At 35.8% G+C, this 17,358-nt stretch overlaps 2 protein-coding genes across 3 annotated transcripts; one reads left to right on the plus strand and one right to left on the minus strand.

Moving 5' to 3' along the window:
• Positions 1-8,540: 8,540 nt before the first annotated feature.
• On the plus strand, positions 8,541-10,941 carry LOC113357802. Its single transcript, XM_026601260.1, has 3 exons — positions 8,541-9,776; positions 9,880-9,932; positions 10,277-10,941. Exons 1-3 carry the CDS (start codon positions 9,722-9,724, stop codon positions 10,775-10,777), a joined length of 609 nt encoding a protein of 202 aa, XP_026457045.1. The 5' UTR covers positions 8,541-9,721; the 3' UTR covers positions 10,778-10,941.
• Positions 10,942-11,603: 662 nt separating this feature from the next.
• Positions 11,604-16,950, minus strand: LOC113357803. Of its 2 annotated transcripts, none has more exons than XM_026601263.1 (4): positions 16,510-16,950; positions 13,499-13,827; positions 13,124-13,179; positions 11,604-12,902 (listed from the first exon to the last, which is right to left on the minus strand). In XM_026601263.1, the coding sequence occupies exons 2-4, from the start codon at positions 13,776-13,778 to the stop codon at positions 11,898-11,900; spliced, it is 1,341 nt and encodes a 446-aa protein (XP_026457048.1). In that variant the 5' UTR covers positions 13,779-13,827; positions 16,510-16,950; the 3' UTR covers positions 11,604-11,897. The 2 variants fall into 2 exon arrangements, with proteins under 2 accessions (XP_026457048.1, XP_026457046.1); XM_026601261.1 differs by lacking the exon at positions 16,510-16,950 and adding an exon at positions 14,263-14,463.
• Positions 16,951-17,358: the final 408 nt, after the last annotated feature.

Genomic DNA, 17,358 nt, shown 5'->3' on the forward strand with positions numbered 1-17,358 from the left:
ACTTATACATAAATGTGTTTCCACAATAATTCTTATGTCCACCATTGGTTATGTAATCTAAATTATCATTTCAATCATTGAAACATTCTTAGAGGATGTTATATAGTTGTCACACCATTTCTCGTCAAAGCAATTTTCAATATGATTGAACCATATCATGACTTTCATCACATGGTAAAGATAAACTTGGTTAAAGCGAAAAGCTTACCAACTCATATTTCGAGATATATATAGGCGAGGTATACTCGACTCGAAATACCAAATGTGTATAATTAAAGTCTATATATATATAGCATACGACTTCTTGTCTCAAAGAGTAAGAGATAAAGTAGATAGACTTTTGAGTGATAGATAATTTCAATTCTTCACATACCTTTTTGTCTAGAAGTTCCACCGGTTCCTTGAGTAGTTCTTATGCTTGTATGATGAATCTCCATGAAGTCCTTGAGCTCAACTATACTTTCTATCCTAGTCCGAGACTTAGCTATAATAGACCAGAAATCAAGACTTATAGTTTTGATCACTAACAATGACAAACATGCTTGAGATAGCAAAGCATGTGAGTTCGACCGAGCAATGCTCTAACAATCTCCCCCTTTGTCAATTTTAGTGACAAAACTATCAATACATATGGAATATAAAAAATATAAAGAAACTTTAGTAGCTCCTATTCCACATGTCCAATCTTCAATATTCCTTGAAATCTTCGTCACTTCCAAGTACTCCAATGATCCCAAAGGTTGTAAGTTTAGCATCACCATCACCGTTGTTGAAGATCCGGAGCTATAACAATAAGAAAACATTGTTCTCGTTCATTGTTATACAGTGTCATAGTATTATTACAAAGCGTTAAAGTTCAATTGTATCATAACTTCAACAATAATACTATGATGATATGTATCACTCCCCCTTAGTCAATACTCCACCTCACATGGAAACCACTCCCCCTTACACAATGATCCTAAAACCATATGTATTTGTAGTGTGAACCACATATTAATACTTCCACAGTTTGTCAATAAAATTGGCAAAGTTACAAGAACGGGATCATAATGAAATTTCCGAGAGAGACATTTCATGACAAAAAGAAGAAAAAAATACATACCAACTAATTTAGATGCAATCATAAAGACGAAGCTAAATGCATTCATCAAGGAGTTTAAATTTACAAGATAACCCCTCTAAAATTCCACAGCCGCACACCCCTCAAGATATGACCATTAATCACAAGTTTAAAAAAACTCCCCCAATTTGATGTCATTCCCGAAGGAACAACAAGAGCGACCTTAATTTCGAAAGAAAAGAAGGATTTTTATTGGACAAAAAAAACATGAGAATGATTTCCTATATCCAAAAACTCAATCAAATTAATCACAAGTAAACACATGATTAATTTAATCGGAATACGCAATCAAATTAAACACAAAAAGTGATCAATTAAATTGATTATGCTCAACATAACAGAACTTATGGAGACACGAAAATACTCAACTAGATTAATTACAAGAGAACCCATAATTAATTTATTTGGAATACACAACCAAAATAATCACAAAAGTAATCAACTTAATTGTCATTTGTTTTGCTCGACATAAGAAAACTTACGGAGCAATAACTAAATAACCAAACAAGATGATTAATTTCGTTCAATATGCTCGACATAACATATCTCGTGGAACACCAACTAAGCTAAAAAATCAACTTGGTTGTATAGTGCTCAACATAAGATACATTACGGATCCTCACAATAATACATAAAATATGGATCAGGGATGATCAATACTGCGGAATACACAAGGATTCATTCTATTTTCCATCACTATTTGCATAACGATATTAACAGACATAATCCTTGAAAACAAAAGATTTTAACCTATCTTCCATCAAATATTTGACAATATAGGCTTAACTTTTGTATTTGTCAAAAGTCCATTCATTCTTTTATAAATACGTGAATACCGATCATGAACGACTTTACTTTTGACAAAGTATGGGCCAAACATAATTCACGGACGTAAACACACATATTCCATAACAAATTGCAATATAACAAATCATAAATATTAATACTGCAAAACATCATCCTCCAAATTTTTTAGAATTTAAACCAATAAACCTAAAAAAGAACAATAAGATGAAAAATAATAGCTATGTGTAGTCACAATCATTGTTATTCAAAGCACTAGTTATTGTTCCAACTAAATCAAAAAAAAGACATAATAGGCAACATAATTAAACAAGCTAAAGGAAAACAGACTCCAGTGCTATTCCGAACACGAACTAAGATCATATGGACGTTTCAGAATCCTCATGAGACAACGGGTCTTTGAGCTTGTGAACAACAACATTCATTGCAGCATTAGAGAGATGATTCTCTTTGCGAAGATAATTGATGTAAGACTTTATGAGACCAAGGTCAGCAGTAACCTTTTCCAACTCAGTTTTCAATGCATCAAGATTTTTCAGAGTAACAATGAGCTCTTGTTTTTCTTCCCCAAAGTACTTAAGAAAGTCATGAACAAATTCAGCAGAAATAATATCATCCTTTTTAGCATCCTCATGAACGTAGGCAAAATAAAATGAAGAGTTAGGATGATCTTCATCTACAAGGGTTCTTTTCTTCTTGGACTCAATAACAAAACCTTTGTCAAGGAATCCCCTTGCAAAACAACCATATCAAGACAAGGAAGAAGATGACATTCTAAACAAACCCAGAAACCAACCTATAGCATGCGAACGTGACTTTTGAAACTCAATAGGTCGGATATTTAAGGGTTTCTTAGGAAAGGAAGACTTTTAGGGTTTACAAACAGTTGTCTCGTGCCGAAACTGGGATCCGTACGAAAACAAACTTGACCCACCGAAAAAACTCAAACAAAATTTTTATTTTAATAAACACAAAATAAAAAAAAAAATAAAAAATACTTAAGCAATCATTTCTGCAGACCAGTAGTTTGGCTATAGACGATAAGAAGATAGCTTCACTAAACAGAAGTAGTATGCTTAAGGTATACCTGAAAATAACACTTCTTACTCAACAGGTTTTTTATGAGTAAGTTCTTTAACCCTTGTGATTAATTAGCACAAGTATGAGCTTTAAGCTCATCAAAAGATTTGTGTTTATGATCAAATCTCTTTTTCCTCCTGAATCTAGAGAGGGATTCCTTTTTATATGAGAAATTATCATAAAACGTACTGTCGTAAAAATACGAGACATAGTTTGAATTCTTACCAGAAAAGTTTTGGTTTGAGGAGGAAGATAACCTGTTGACAAATCCTTTATAACTTTTAATTCTCTCTTTCAGATCATCTCTCATTTCATCAATTTTTCTTCTTTCTTATGAACTTCCTTTCTTACCAGGGGCAAAGTTATTTCCAGAGACCATAACTCGATCTTCCATTAGACGATGTTTATTAAGACGTCTGTTTTGTTCTTGAGTGTTCAATGAACTCGTTGAACTGACTTTCCCAGTAATATACACAGGGTAGGTACGAAAACCAATTGGTTTAGTCATACGAATGTCAGTTACACCCTTAAGAATTAAGTTTAAGGTGTGTTGAAGTTGGACAAAGGAGTTTTTCTTCAACCTAGAGATTCCCTTTCGCTTAAAAGAACTCTTTGTCTCACAGACAAGACATACTTTCTGATCATTCGAATGATTAGATAGTACAGTCTTAATATCCTTGTTATAAGATTTCTTCCCTCCATTTTATGTGCAACATCCTTGAGTGATAGAAACTTCAGGCACATCTGTTTTACCAGAAGGGGCTTCCGTTTTTACTTCTTAGCATAAAGCCATCAGGCGATGTTCAATTTCCAAGGCATCCTTTTTGAGGCTAGCCTCAAGAGTCGTGCACGAAGACTGATCTTCAGCATTACCTTTGGATTTGCAATCACTTACTACACCAAAAAGAGTATTGACATGGTGCTTTAACCGATTAAATCTATCAGATTGAATTCTAACAAGATTTAGAATCAATTCACTCTCTTTAGATGAATCCCGTTCATTTCCAGAGAAGCTCTCTTTTGAAGGGTAATCGGGATCACACATGTCGATGTTAGTCTGTCTCGTAAGAACACAAGGTAATCGAGATTGAAGAAACTTTCTCTTTAATAGAATTTGACGAGATAGAACTTTTGGAGACGCGTTTATCAGAGATAGTACTCTTGTCCATAGAGTCAGATCGCTACAAATAAAAGACTTGTAAGGTCTTAAACGTGTTTGCCTGCTCTGATACAAATTGAAAAATCGGGGGTCTAACAACACCATCCAATATTTCACTTAGCAATCTGTATGGACAAACTCAAATATCTTTTAAGAGAATCAAAAAGAATCAATTAATGAAAAGTATATCAACGAGTTTATACCTCTCTTCTTGATTTGATTTACTCAAGCAAGAACTGCGAGTTCAAATCAAATACAAGGAATAACTTGGATGGTACCAAAGACCAATATCCAAGGATCAATCAATATCAATCAACAACCAAAGGTCAGATTTCCAATTGATTGATTCAAACGCACAACCTGTATTATTTCAATTATATAAATAAATATAATGCGGACATAGAAATAACACAAACACCAGAAATTTTGTTAACGAGGAAACCGCAAATGCAGAAAAACCCCGGGACCTAGTCCAGATTGAACACACATTGTATTAAGCCGCTACAGACACTAGCCTACTCCAAGCTAACTTCGGACTGGACTGTAGTTGAACCCCAATCAGTCTCCCACTGATCCAAGGTACAGTTGTACTCCCCACGCCTCTGATCCCAGCAGGATACCGCGCACTTGATTCCCTTAGCTGATCTCACCCACAACTAAGATGCTACGACCCAAAGTCGAAGACTTGACAATAAAAAAATATGTCTCACATAGATAAGTCTATCAAAGGATCAATCTTTCTCCCACAGATAAACCCTAAAAGGTTTTGTTCCGTCTTTTGATAATAATCAAGGTGAACGGGAACCAATTGATAATCCGGTCTTATATTCCCGAAGAACATCCTAGAGTTATCAATCACCTCACAACAATCTTAATCCTATGGTAGAGAAACAAGATGTTTCGGAATCACAAACAATGAGACGAAGATGTTTGTGATTACTTTTTATATCTTTCCTATCGGAGATGTCAATCTCAAGCCAATCAATTTGATTGTACTCGCACGATAGAAGATGTAAGATCAGATCACACAATTACGATAAAAGTAGTATCGGTCTAGCTTCAAAATCCCAATGAAGTCGTTAAGCTGGTTTTAGAAGAAGAAAACCAAAGGTTAAAGGAGAACCGACTCTAGTATGCAAACTAGTATCACACGTGAGGTGTGGGGATTAGTTTTGCACAGATACTAGAGTTCCCCTTATATAGTCTTTCAAATCAGGGTTTGCAATTAAGTTACCTTGGTAACAAAGAAATGAATATCCACCATTAGATGAAAACCTGATTTAGATTCAAGCTAATATTTCTCAACCGTTAGATCTAAAACTTAGCTTGTTATACACACTTGACAATGCAAGATTCTAGGTTTGTTAACGTACCCAAACGTATGCACTTGTTGGTTCAACAATAGTTAACCAAATGGTTAGTCATATGAGCATTCCATATCAACCATGTTCTTCTTCACCATAACTATTTCAATTGATTTCAAATGAACTAGTTAGAGAGTTGTTCAATTGCAAGGAAATCTCATGTACTACACAAGACACAATTGAAGCAAATATGATTTGATTCACTTGAATCGGTTCATGAACTTTTATAGCCACGGTTTGCAAACTGCATTCCTTAGTATTTTTAAGTTTAAGTTCAGAAATCATCTTTAGATATATAACGTTCTCAATTTTGCAGTCTTGGTTCGCGGACTTAAGTTACCGGGCAGAGTTTAAAAACTCCAGCAGAAATTCTCGGGTATGAGAACTTCGCCAGTTCGTGGACTGAGTTCGCGGACTTAGTTTCACGCAAATATTTTGTCAACTCCAGCATAAATTCTCGGGTTTGAGAACTTCGGCAGTTCGCGGACTTGGCTCACGCTATTCTTCCGGTTCTCTTGATCAACTAAGTTCGCAAACTTTGGTTCAAGGTATAAAACTTATATATAAATGTTTTTCCACAACAATGCTTATGTCCACCATTGTTTATGTAATCTAAACTCTTATTTCAATCATTGAAACATTCTTAGAGGACGTTATACAGTTGTTACCCCATTTTTCGTCAAAAAAATTTTCAAGATGATTGAACCATACCATGACTTTCGTCACATGGTAAAGATAAACTTGGTTAAAGTGAAAAGCTTACGAACTCATATTTCGAGATATAGATAGGCGAGGTATACTCGGCTCGAAATACCAAATGTATATAATCAAAGTCTATATATATAGCATACGACTTTTTGTCTCAAAGAGTAGGAGATAGAGTAGATAGACTTTTGAGTGATATATAAGTTCAAGTCTTCACATACCTTTTTGTCGAGAAGTTCCACCGGTGCCTTGAATAGTTCTTATACTTGTATGATGAATCTCCATGAAGTCATTGAGCTCAATTACACTTTCTATCCTAGTCCGAGACTTAGCTATTATAGACCAGAAATCAAGACTTATAGTTTTGATCACTAACATTGACAAACATGTTTGAGATAGCAACGCATGCGAGTTCGACCGAGCAATGCTCTAACAATAAATATATAATAATATCAAAGATTCTTTTAGGGTTTCATACATCCTTTATATAATACACAACCCATACATGTTTTCAGAACACTAACTCTTACCTTTTCCTTGTTTCTTTTTGTGCAGCAAATTTTGCCAGAATTTATTAATCCTCCTGTCATCATAAGGAAAACTGGAAGACCAAGGAAGAAAAGAATTCCTTCTTATGATGAAGCTCACCATGTGAAGAAAATGAGGAGATGCAAGAAATGTGGAGTTTCATGTCACTATGAAAAGACCTGTGCTGGTGGAGAGGTTGGACAGAATCCAAAGGGTAACAAGCCTAGAACTTGTGTTGATGGCTCAAATTTAACCAATTTTGTCTCTGAACCATCAAAAAGGAAGTAAAACAAAAAGAAAGTGGATGTTAGTTCTTCTGCAGGTGCATCTAGTACTGCTAAGGATGGAATGAAGACCAATAACTGTTCAAAATCATGTGTTGGTGAATCTTCTAAAAAAGGTGCTGCAAAGAGAAAGGCTTCTTCTCAACCTTCTTTCAATCAGAATAACAGCCATGTTGGTTCTGTTAACAACAAAATCACTTTCACAGTTGCAGATCCAATGGGATAGAAGAAACCTAACAAGTACATGAAAGTTTGATTCTGTTTCTGTTAGTCACTTTATCTGTTAGACTTTATCTAGATCTGAAAATTTGTTGCAGGCTACATTTTGAGATTTTTCTTAAATTCCTTACATATTTCGTACACTTTTACCTTCAATAGTTCCTTGGTTTCAATTACAAGAGCATGTGAAGCCCATCTAAATGCATCACAAGCTTTCTTCTCGCACACCAGGTATCTTATGTTTAAATTATGTTGATTCTTACATACCTTCAGTTCTAATTGAGAATTACAATTGTCTTTGAAGCAATTTTGATTATTTAGTGGACACTTTGTAACATTGTAATTGTCTTCTACACATGCAATATAACCCTGAGATGATGGAAGTTTAATTGGAAGTGCAGAAGTATGGGAAGAAGCTTGAACAAACCATTCAAAGTAGTTGCAGGTGGGATTCAAGCATTTGAAGAACAACTTTCCATTAGTTTCATCTTTTTTAGACCTCAACAGAGCTCTCACTCCATTACAAGGTACATGTTTGCACCTTGAATAAACCCAAGGACATGCCTTTGTTTCATGATCTTCTTCCTTTTCACACATTAAACATACTATCTTTTGTGAACTTGAACTTGAACTTGCTCTATCATTCATACCACCACCCAGTTTTTCAGATCTGAAAAATGAAAAAAGATGATTTCTGTGGTGTTGAATCAATTAGAAGAAGATAAGTTTGCCACGTATGCAGAGCCAGTTGACGTATGCAGTGTCAACCCGTCTAGATGGGTTACAACTACTGATTCAAAGGGCTAATAAGTCTTTTTAGAGATGCTTAACGGTGCTAACATTCCATCCATCATTTTTGGTCAAATAAGACCTATTTTTATAAGAAATAAAAAAAGTGGCTTAATGTTGTAAACCATAAAATAAAGAGACCTATTTTTGTATAAAACCCTTTTTAATTTCAGCAAAATTTCTTATGTTAGTAGAAATGGTAACCAAATAGCTGATGTCATTTCTAAAAAAATCAAAATATAGATAAACTTATTACCGAGGAGATGGATGATTTCTCTCCATGGATTGTTGATTCGTTATCCATGACGCTTATTAGTTCAATAAACTTTCCCAGCTATCTTAGAAAAAAAAGTTTATTTACTTGCCTCTCCTGACTGATTATTATAAAATAAAAATAGCGTCTACATGACGCAAGGAAGCCCGCTATGAAAAAGACAAAGAAGTGTAAAAATAAATTTTACGTAATAAAAAAAGGGATTATTAGGAAAAAAAACAAACAATGGAAGTAGAACTGTAGAAGATGGAAGGGGAGATGGATTTCATCAGAGAAATGCCGGCCACTTCTTCATGCTGGATCTCTACTTTAAGATCACCATTATCATAATCATACTAATGTATTGAATGAGTTGAAGAATAGACTTTCAGCAAGACGTCGACATGGTAGAATCTTGCAACGACAACAACAACAATTATCAATCGGTGGTGTTGATTTCCCTGTTCAAGGTTCTGCTAATCCTTACTCTGTCAGGTAATCTAAATCACTACTTTTTTATTCTCTGGAGTTCTGTTGTTGGTTGAATATGATCATAGTTATTTCTTAGAAAATCTTTGACTTGTTCTTTTTGCTGAAGATCCATGGTGTTTGAATGAATATCTGTGATTTTTGAGTTTTATGTTTTGTCGGTTTGATTTATATACGTTGTATATCAAGAGACTTAAATTAGGTTCACCATTACTGGGGATTCTGATGTCTAACTCTTCCGCTCCGGTTGTGGTTGGGTGTCAGTCCGGGGACATCGGAGAGACGGATAGAGCAGATGATTGAATTCTTTTGTTCTGGGAAATATGTTATGGAAGATCTTATCTTGTTTTATCACAGTTATTATGCTCTTCTTAAGTGTTCCAGTTTACGAAATCATGTCCCTTAATGAATTTCATTATCCAATGATGTTTTGCAGTAGAGAACGTTTTGATGAAATTGATTATTCACATTTTTAAGTTTTTGAATTGGCCGGTTCATGGTGTAAGAGATACGATTGATCAGGAAGAAAAACAATTGGTGACGGCTCTTGTGAAAATAGATAACATGTGTTTGAATTCATATCCATTCATTTTTCCATCCTTGTCGACCACTTGTTGCCTTCTTTGACCTTTAGTTACCTGGGACCCGCCTACAGTTTACGGTTCCACGCTTTCCATCGTTTTTAAAGGATGTAGTTTCTACGTAAGAAACTAGTACCTGTAACTTATTGCATGGGTAACTGGCTGGCTATTGGTTAATTCATTACAGCTGTTCTTTAGATTTCCTTTTTTTCCCGTTTAAAACCCGCTGATCTTCGTTTACACCGTCAATCGAAAGGTTGACTGTTATAATCTAACAAATTGTGGCTCCTAAACCGCAAAGATACTGGAGAAATTAGTTCTCCGGATTTAAAGATTCCAGAATATGAGAAGCTCTGGAGTTGTAGATGAAGTATCATTAGCGGGTTCCTCAGTTCCAGGTAACAATTTCTTGCCCTTAATAATTTCCTTATCCCGTTCAAAAGAATTATCTTTAATATATATACATATATATTATCTGGCTAATTTACCTGTATTTTCAAGCACTGCATATGGTGGACTGCCCTTGCGAGAGCTCCCACTTGCTACGAACAGAGGTAATAACCCCAAAAATACAAATATTTTCATTTTCCCAATTCTATTATTTTATTTTTTGTAGAGGAGAAAACTTCAATCCAGTAAGTACTTGAAAAAGAGGAAAACGAAAAAAAAAATTAACGATTTGTCAGTAACTGACCACCGTAATGGACTGTATTTTAGTTATACTATACATAGAGAGAGAGGAAGGGGTAAAAAAAAGAAAAAAGTGCGCATCATAAAGAATTTTTTTTCTTTTCTTGATCCTATGTATGGAGAAATTTTGTAGTCCCAAATTGTAATGGATCAATTCAAGAAAACTTGATTGACTAACCGCCATGGTGTATCAATGCTCTTAATTTAGGAAGTGGCAGCAAAAGAGGTTAGCCTCAATATTGATGGGGGGAAAGTTCAGGACTGCCGGGAAGCTCCTCCAGCAGCTTGTGAGTACCGTTCTAGTGGGAACGGGTGTTATGCTGATGATCAGTGTCATCATCCTGGTTTCAGGATGAAGAGAAATCAAGACCAGATTCTTGAGATGGTACTCTCAGTAATTTCTCTCCTGTTGACACTCAGCGCAGTTGGCGGTTTCGCTTTCACACAATTGCTCACTACCGTCAGAAGCCATGACCAATATCCAAACCATGACCAATTTCTCGAGCACAGTTTGGTAGCCTTCAATGTGTTATTTGCTGCATCCTTCTTTTGCAACTTCCTGGCCGCATTTGTACATTTCATTCTCCAATCTCGTCGTGAATGTTTCCCGTATACGAAGTTTAGCCTTATCATAAGCAACACATTTTCGTTTGCTTTTCTAATACTTGGTTATGGCTTTGTTATAGCTTTCAATATCCAATATCGTTGAGCCATTGTACTTTGTTACCATGGGTTGGCCTTGGCACCCAGATATCATATATATGTATGTACTGTATTATATGCATGCAGGTGAAGTATTAGTTGAAATAAACACAAAATACTTGTGTATTTTTCTACTCGCAGCCTAAATAGAAGCTTATATTGTTCTGAACATTGTTTGTTTTAACTATCACTCTTCTCATTATTTAACAGTGTTATCTAAGACCATCCGGTTTCATTTGTGCATTATCAAACACCACAGCACATCTCATCTTCCAAATAATCCAGAGGATGAAACCAGCTAAAGTAATGAGATCTTTCTGACTGACGCGGCATGGTATTAATTGCTAGCTTTGAACCAACAAGCTATCCGGTCAGATAGTGATGAACCTGCAGCCATTCCTGCAAAGTTAGACTCCAGTGCAACCCAAAATCTCTGAGTAATCCTGGCAGTTCATAAGTGCCAGTGAGTCTGGCCCTGGTCGGGGTTTAAAACAACATCTAGAAAAACTAATAGTTTTATTTTTTAATTCAAAAAATAAATGCCAGCAATTGGCATAAACGATATCTTTGTTTTATCATTGTGAATTTTGCCAAAATGCCATAGCTATAACCAAATATTACTTGGTAATTTTTTGTTGGTAATTTCACCATGCACAATGGTGGAGGTTCTTAAGGTAGCTTTAGATAAAGTGTATATTCTTATTAAGAGTAGTAGTACTAGTAGAGGGTGCAAGCTAGGTAAGCCTCACCAGTACTAGTATACTTAATTATAGTCGACACCGATTAAGAACAGACAATATATTATTGCCTGGCTTCATTCCTCAGGACATCAGATTGAAGTTCTTACTATATTTCACCAATCATAGACCCTTCAAATAATTTATAGCATATCAGTTCTGAATGGGCAGGAAAACTGCCAAAATTAAAACAATCAACATGTACAAGGAAAAATCACAGGTTTGGGGTATTATTACATACCAACGACTTACTCAAGTTTCTACCAGCATAGGTTTGGGGAATTATTACATACCAACGACGTATTAAAGTTTCTTGCTGTAACCAATATTCATCGAATGATTTTCTCGTGCAGCAACTGCAGTGATAAAAACAAGGCTTCGGTCTGATGATTAGATCTGGCGCCCAATGTTGAAACAAACTACCAAACTAGTTGCAACAGCCATAGACATTAGCGAGAGAATGGTACTGATCTTGAGGATACCCTTCAATTGTGAGTGGTCTACCTGAAGTCCCCGAGGAGGACGGAAGTGTTGGGTGAGCATTGCAAAGGCAGCAAGACAGGCACTCAGGAAGCATACACCAAATGAAAAGTTGATGCCGTAAAGAAGCATCCTGAGGTAAATAGTGGTTTGTTTGTCGACAATCTGCATTGCACCAAGTCCTCCAGCACTTCCGGTACATAATAGAGACAAAACGAATTGATGTAACGACTCCTGAGCATTTCTAATGGGTGTGGGATGGGAATTAGCAATAGAAATAATAGTATAAGGTCCACCAGCACTCCCACTCGCAACAGCGAAAGTATGATCAGCGGCGCCTCCACTACTAGTACCAGCAACACTGAAAACCCCATGACCACCCGCAGAAGTACCACTTCCACTACTAGATGCAAAGCCAGCAGGACCCCAAGCATTCGCTTCTCCATCAGTTCCACCATTACCACCACTGATACCGCTACTAGAACAACCACCAGCAGTATGGCAACAACTAGAACAACAAGTACTACCAGTCGCAATAGAGCCACGGGAAACACGCCAACCGACAGTAGTAACATTATTACTGGCATGTATAACACCACCTGAACCTCCATCGGTATCCTCGTTACTAGCATTGGCACCACCGTTTGGACCACTACCAGCACTACCGGATGCATCATCAGTGTCACTAGAAGTAGTCACATCACCCTCACCATCAGCAGTCGTTCCATCACTGGTATTAGTCTTACTAGCAAGACCAGTAGAAATACCAGCAGCACCATCACAAACAGAAAAACATGCATCACAACCATCGATTATCAAGTACCTCAACACAAAGAGTATCAAAAGAACCGTTCGCAGCCTAACCATGATATCAGGTGCAACAAGCTTGGGACGAACCCCTCTTGAGAACCAACTCTGCAGTTAATTGATACATATATAACTGTGGGTTAATTGAATGTCTCAGAGGAATTAGATTTTGACAATTAATTTGAGGGACTTTGCTGATGCTAATATATATGCGTATACCAACCCTAATACAAAAGTATCCCTACAACATGTATGTTAATTTATAGCTGTATTAAGGTACCAAGAATATCCAACCCTAATATATTTATGACGAACGACTAATCACTTACAGCCCAATGAGAATAATCTGTTGATCCTTCATTATCATTATTATTAGTAGCTCCATCTGATCATACAAAACATATACAGAACTTTTTCAGAACCTCATGAAATTTAGAAGAAACTGATCTGACAAAAGTTAATACATAAATGGCGCATTAATTTGAATAGATAAAACTAACTGTAAACTCATCACAAGTTTAAAATGAGAATTCTGTGGCTTGAAATTGTGGGGTTAACATTGGGATAAAACGGTTTATTTCTAATTAACTGTACGTAGTTGTGCGCGACAACTACAGCAGCCTGGTTTTAAGAAATAAGTAAATTATATATGGTTTTAAGAAATAAGAAATAAGCAGCATGTGCTTCAAAGGCTAGGAAGTTACTGCAGCCGCTAGTCATGAAAGTAAGCCGTGGATCATGTCCAATTCCAAAATCGCCATAAGGAGGTAAAGTTTCAGGCTTTGGAGCCTCTTTGAAACGATTTGCTGCCTTTATTACTTGCAAATGTGCTCTTAGCTTGATCGAGATAATTTCCATTTGTGCTTCAGTTATCAAGTCGGATGAGTGTATGTAGCTTTGGCTAGCATCCAGGTTCCTTTCGTAACATTCAACTTGCCTCAGTTTTCTGAGTGGATCAGAAGAAGAATTCACATATATTGCCATTGCCTCCGTAGCTATCAGCACTTATGTACTATTTTAATTCCGTTGTTTTCTGGATGGAACAAGGTTAATACTGTTGTCAGAGCATGCTAAAGTCACAAAAACAACAACAGAGGAGAGGAAATGAAAGCACAGATGAAGCATAACCAACAACACAAAACAAATTAAAGGCAGCCAAGAACGAACTACTGAGCAACCAAACAAGCAGCCTTAGGTAGAAAAAAAAGAATAGAATAATGTATTCTCAAAATAATCTAACAGTTCCAATCGGCAAGAGTTCAACGTAGAATAAGATCTGAACTGACATCCGACTTTAATCAATACCTCCTCAAAAAATAAAAATAAAAAGCCAAATTAGTTTGATTATGAACTTGGTTGGGGATGAATTAAAACTCTAATATAACAAATTATCAATCAAGACTAGTTAAGCAGATTAATAACAATCGAAACATAAGCTCAAAGCAGAGCTTAATCGAGGCAAATTCACCTGTTTGATCAACAAAATGAAAAACCGAAACTTTCTCAGACCGACTAATCAACTCAGCTGAGTAACAAATGAAAAAACTAGGCTTTTGTTTAGCTAAAATTATTCCAATTTCCAAACTCTTCTCGACCACTAGCCGCCATGGTAGACTCATTTTGTCCGATAACGTTCGGGACCCACGAATGCGATAAAGAAAGACGAAGCAAGAATAAACGCGGTACGGCCCCAGTTTGGTTATATTTCAGCAGATATTAAGCCCGTTGTGCCGATTACTGTAATTTTTTATTTTTTTATTTTAAAAAAAAAAAAAAACAAATCCGTTGATGATAAGACCATTGAATAGATTTGATTTGTGAATTGATTTAAGCGTACCTGTTCTGTGAACTGATTGATAAATATCTTACGCGTAGCACCAGAGTCCATTTCTGATCGAAACCCATATATATAGAAGCATGTTGTTGGTGAACTTACTTTGTGGCCACCCATTCTCATTATTTTCTGGATGACATAGATTGATGCTGGTGTCGTGCTTTTTCATTCTAAGGAACTTGAAATGATCATGCATTCTTATTTGTTGTAAAATTTTAAACACAAAATTGTAAACCCCGGAGAAGCATCCAAGGATGATGAAATCATAAATGGTTTCTCTCCATAATGCCTTTCGAGCTCTTTCTGAACGACATCCATTCGTATTTCTGCATCTTACACATTGCATGATTTGATGTTGTTTTGAAAAGATTTTAAAACTAAGCTTTATATGCCGTAACTTCATGTGAAGAGTATAATGTCAGGCAGCACCGGGGTTGGTGGTGTGTATTTGGAACTAAGCTTTTACAGTCTTTTCAAGATTGGGCCTCACATTCACATAAATGCATCTTATATTTTATGGGAGGCTTTGGTACTTCGCCTCTTAGCCCCTACCTCTCCTTCGTGTTGTTTTTCTTCTATTTAATTGTTAACAAGTTTTGATGGATTTTGAGCCTTGAAAAACATATATGTGCTAACAAACTAAAAATCATGCAATTTATAATAGAAAGATCAAACACCGTTTACTTCTATCCCTACATTTGCAGATGAGTTCGGTTATTATTGGTAAGTATCTTCGTTACCGATTTTCCAATAATACAACTAGTATATTATCCACCGATCCGTTACAACTCTTTGTAACACGATTTTTATCTATGTATCACGTTTCGTAATACCAACAACGAAACAAGAAAAGAATGATAAAAAAGATGATCAATCACAAACTTAAACTAATTTACTTGGGTGTATTGAGGCGAGTAATCTCTTTGCTTAAGACATTTGATGCCCTGTATATAATGTTGTTACAGATTTACCGGCATATGTCTCCAACATTCAACAATACCTCGATGTTTCACAGCACTTCGATAACACCAACATCGAACGTGAATGGATGTAGCAGAAACTCTTCTTTAACTCTTGAAGACGCATGCAAACTCTTAAATTTCTAGTACTAGTTTTTATGACTCTAAAAACATACTTGCAATGGAGAATGAGTGGGGTTTATATAGGTTAGAGGTGACTCTTGGAGAAGTCCTTTCATGAAAAGTCACAACCCTTAGTGGAGAGTCACATCCCTCGGGATAAGACACTAATGTTGAAAAGACTCAAGTGAGTTGACACACCTATTCATATTTCTATTCAAAAATACCAACATTTACCTGTTCTTCAAATGTCGTAGCCTAAGTTTTTTAACCAAACCGAAATCAATTTGTAAATTGTTCATTTTTAGAAATGTTTTGGCCAATTCAAACACCATTAACTATTTTGAAGTATCCGTGAATACCCAAAACATCATATTCTTGTTGTGGCTCTTAAAGAGAAAGATCTAACTTTTTTCTTCCAAAACCCTCATCTTCATTATCATCTTCGTCTTCTTTTGAAAAAAATCAACTTATTAATTTAATCTCACTAATCATTAATTAACTCACTAATCATTACACTAACTTAATTAAAAAGTGTAATTTTGATATTAAAATAAATATATGGATAAGGGTGTTTCACTTTACTTCCAAATATCCATCCATAAAGAAAATAATAGTCCCCCACCAAAATAGGGTAGTGCCCAAAAAGCCATTCTTTATAAGGAAAAGGAATTTGTCCCGGTAGAAGTTATTGTAGCTACTTGGGCCGGATCCATGTCTACCCATCAACAGATATGTGGACGCAGCATAATGAAGTACTGAACAACAAAAAAAAGAAAGAAAATAAAAGAGTTGTGCTTACCGAATATGATGTCCCATCAGCTAGCACCGCCATGTTATTCATAGGTAAGGAGGATTGCCGTTATTCATGTAAGTTGCAATTCCAAAATGAATTGCCATACGGAAGTTGAAATTCAGGCTGCTGAGCCACTTTGAAACGGTGTGGTGCTCATATTACTAGCAATTGTACTCGATATAATTTTTCTTTGACTAGCACATACCTTTGTAACATAACTTACAGCTTGTCTCCATTTTCTGAATGGATGAATAGAGGAATCCACATGATTCGTCATGCTTTCTGTTTCACAGTGAGCAAAAGCTATTTTGATTTCCTGGTTTTCTTAACCAAAACCCTGCATGCTTACCCTCTCTCAATGTAGACACCGATTTTTTTTTTGCTGCAGTAAACAAGGAACGATATTACAGTTCAGTGACTGTTCTGATTAATTTTTATTGCGGTTGGGATTCAATATCTTCTCAAAAATTTCAAGTGGAGGAAAAGATATGAAATCACAAGCAAACCGTGTACGGTGCATACCCATTCATTTTCTCAAGCCTTGTCCACCACTTGTTGATTTTTGTTTTTACTTAATTATTATGCCACCCAACTATGGTCACACTTCCAAATTATATACCCCTCATTTCTTCTTCATTTATAAAAGAAGCCTATTCAGGGGTTTCAAGCTTCTCGTTTTGAGAGCTCCTATACATTCAAATGCTCTAAATATGGATATGAGATATTTCACCCATGACAACCATACCAAAATATAACTCTTGATTATATTTTTGTTACCTCCTACCTTATTACCCTTAAATAATTATCCTAAATCTAATTAAAATCCAAAAGCTAAATCTAAACCCAATTAATATC

This window comes from Papaver somniferum, chromosome 3 (genome assembly GCF_003573695.1).
Source record: "Papaver somniferum cultivar HN1 chromosome 3, ASM357369v1, whole genome shotgun sequence".
NCBI lineage: Eukaryota > Viridiplantae > Streptophyta > Magnoliopsida > Ranunculales > Papaveraceae > Papaver > Papaver somniferum.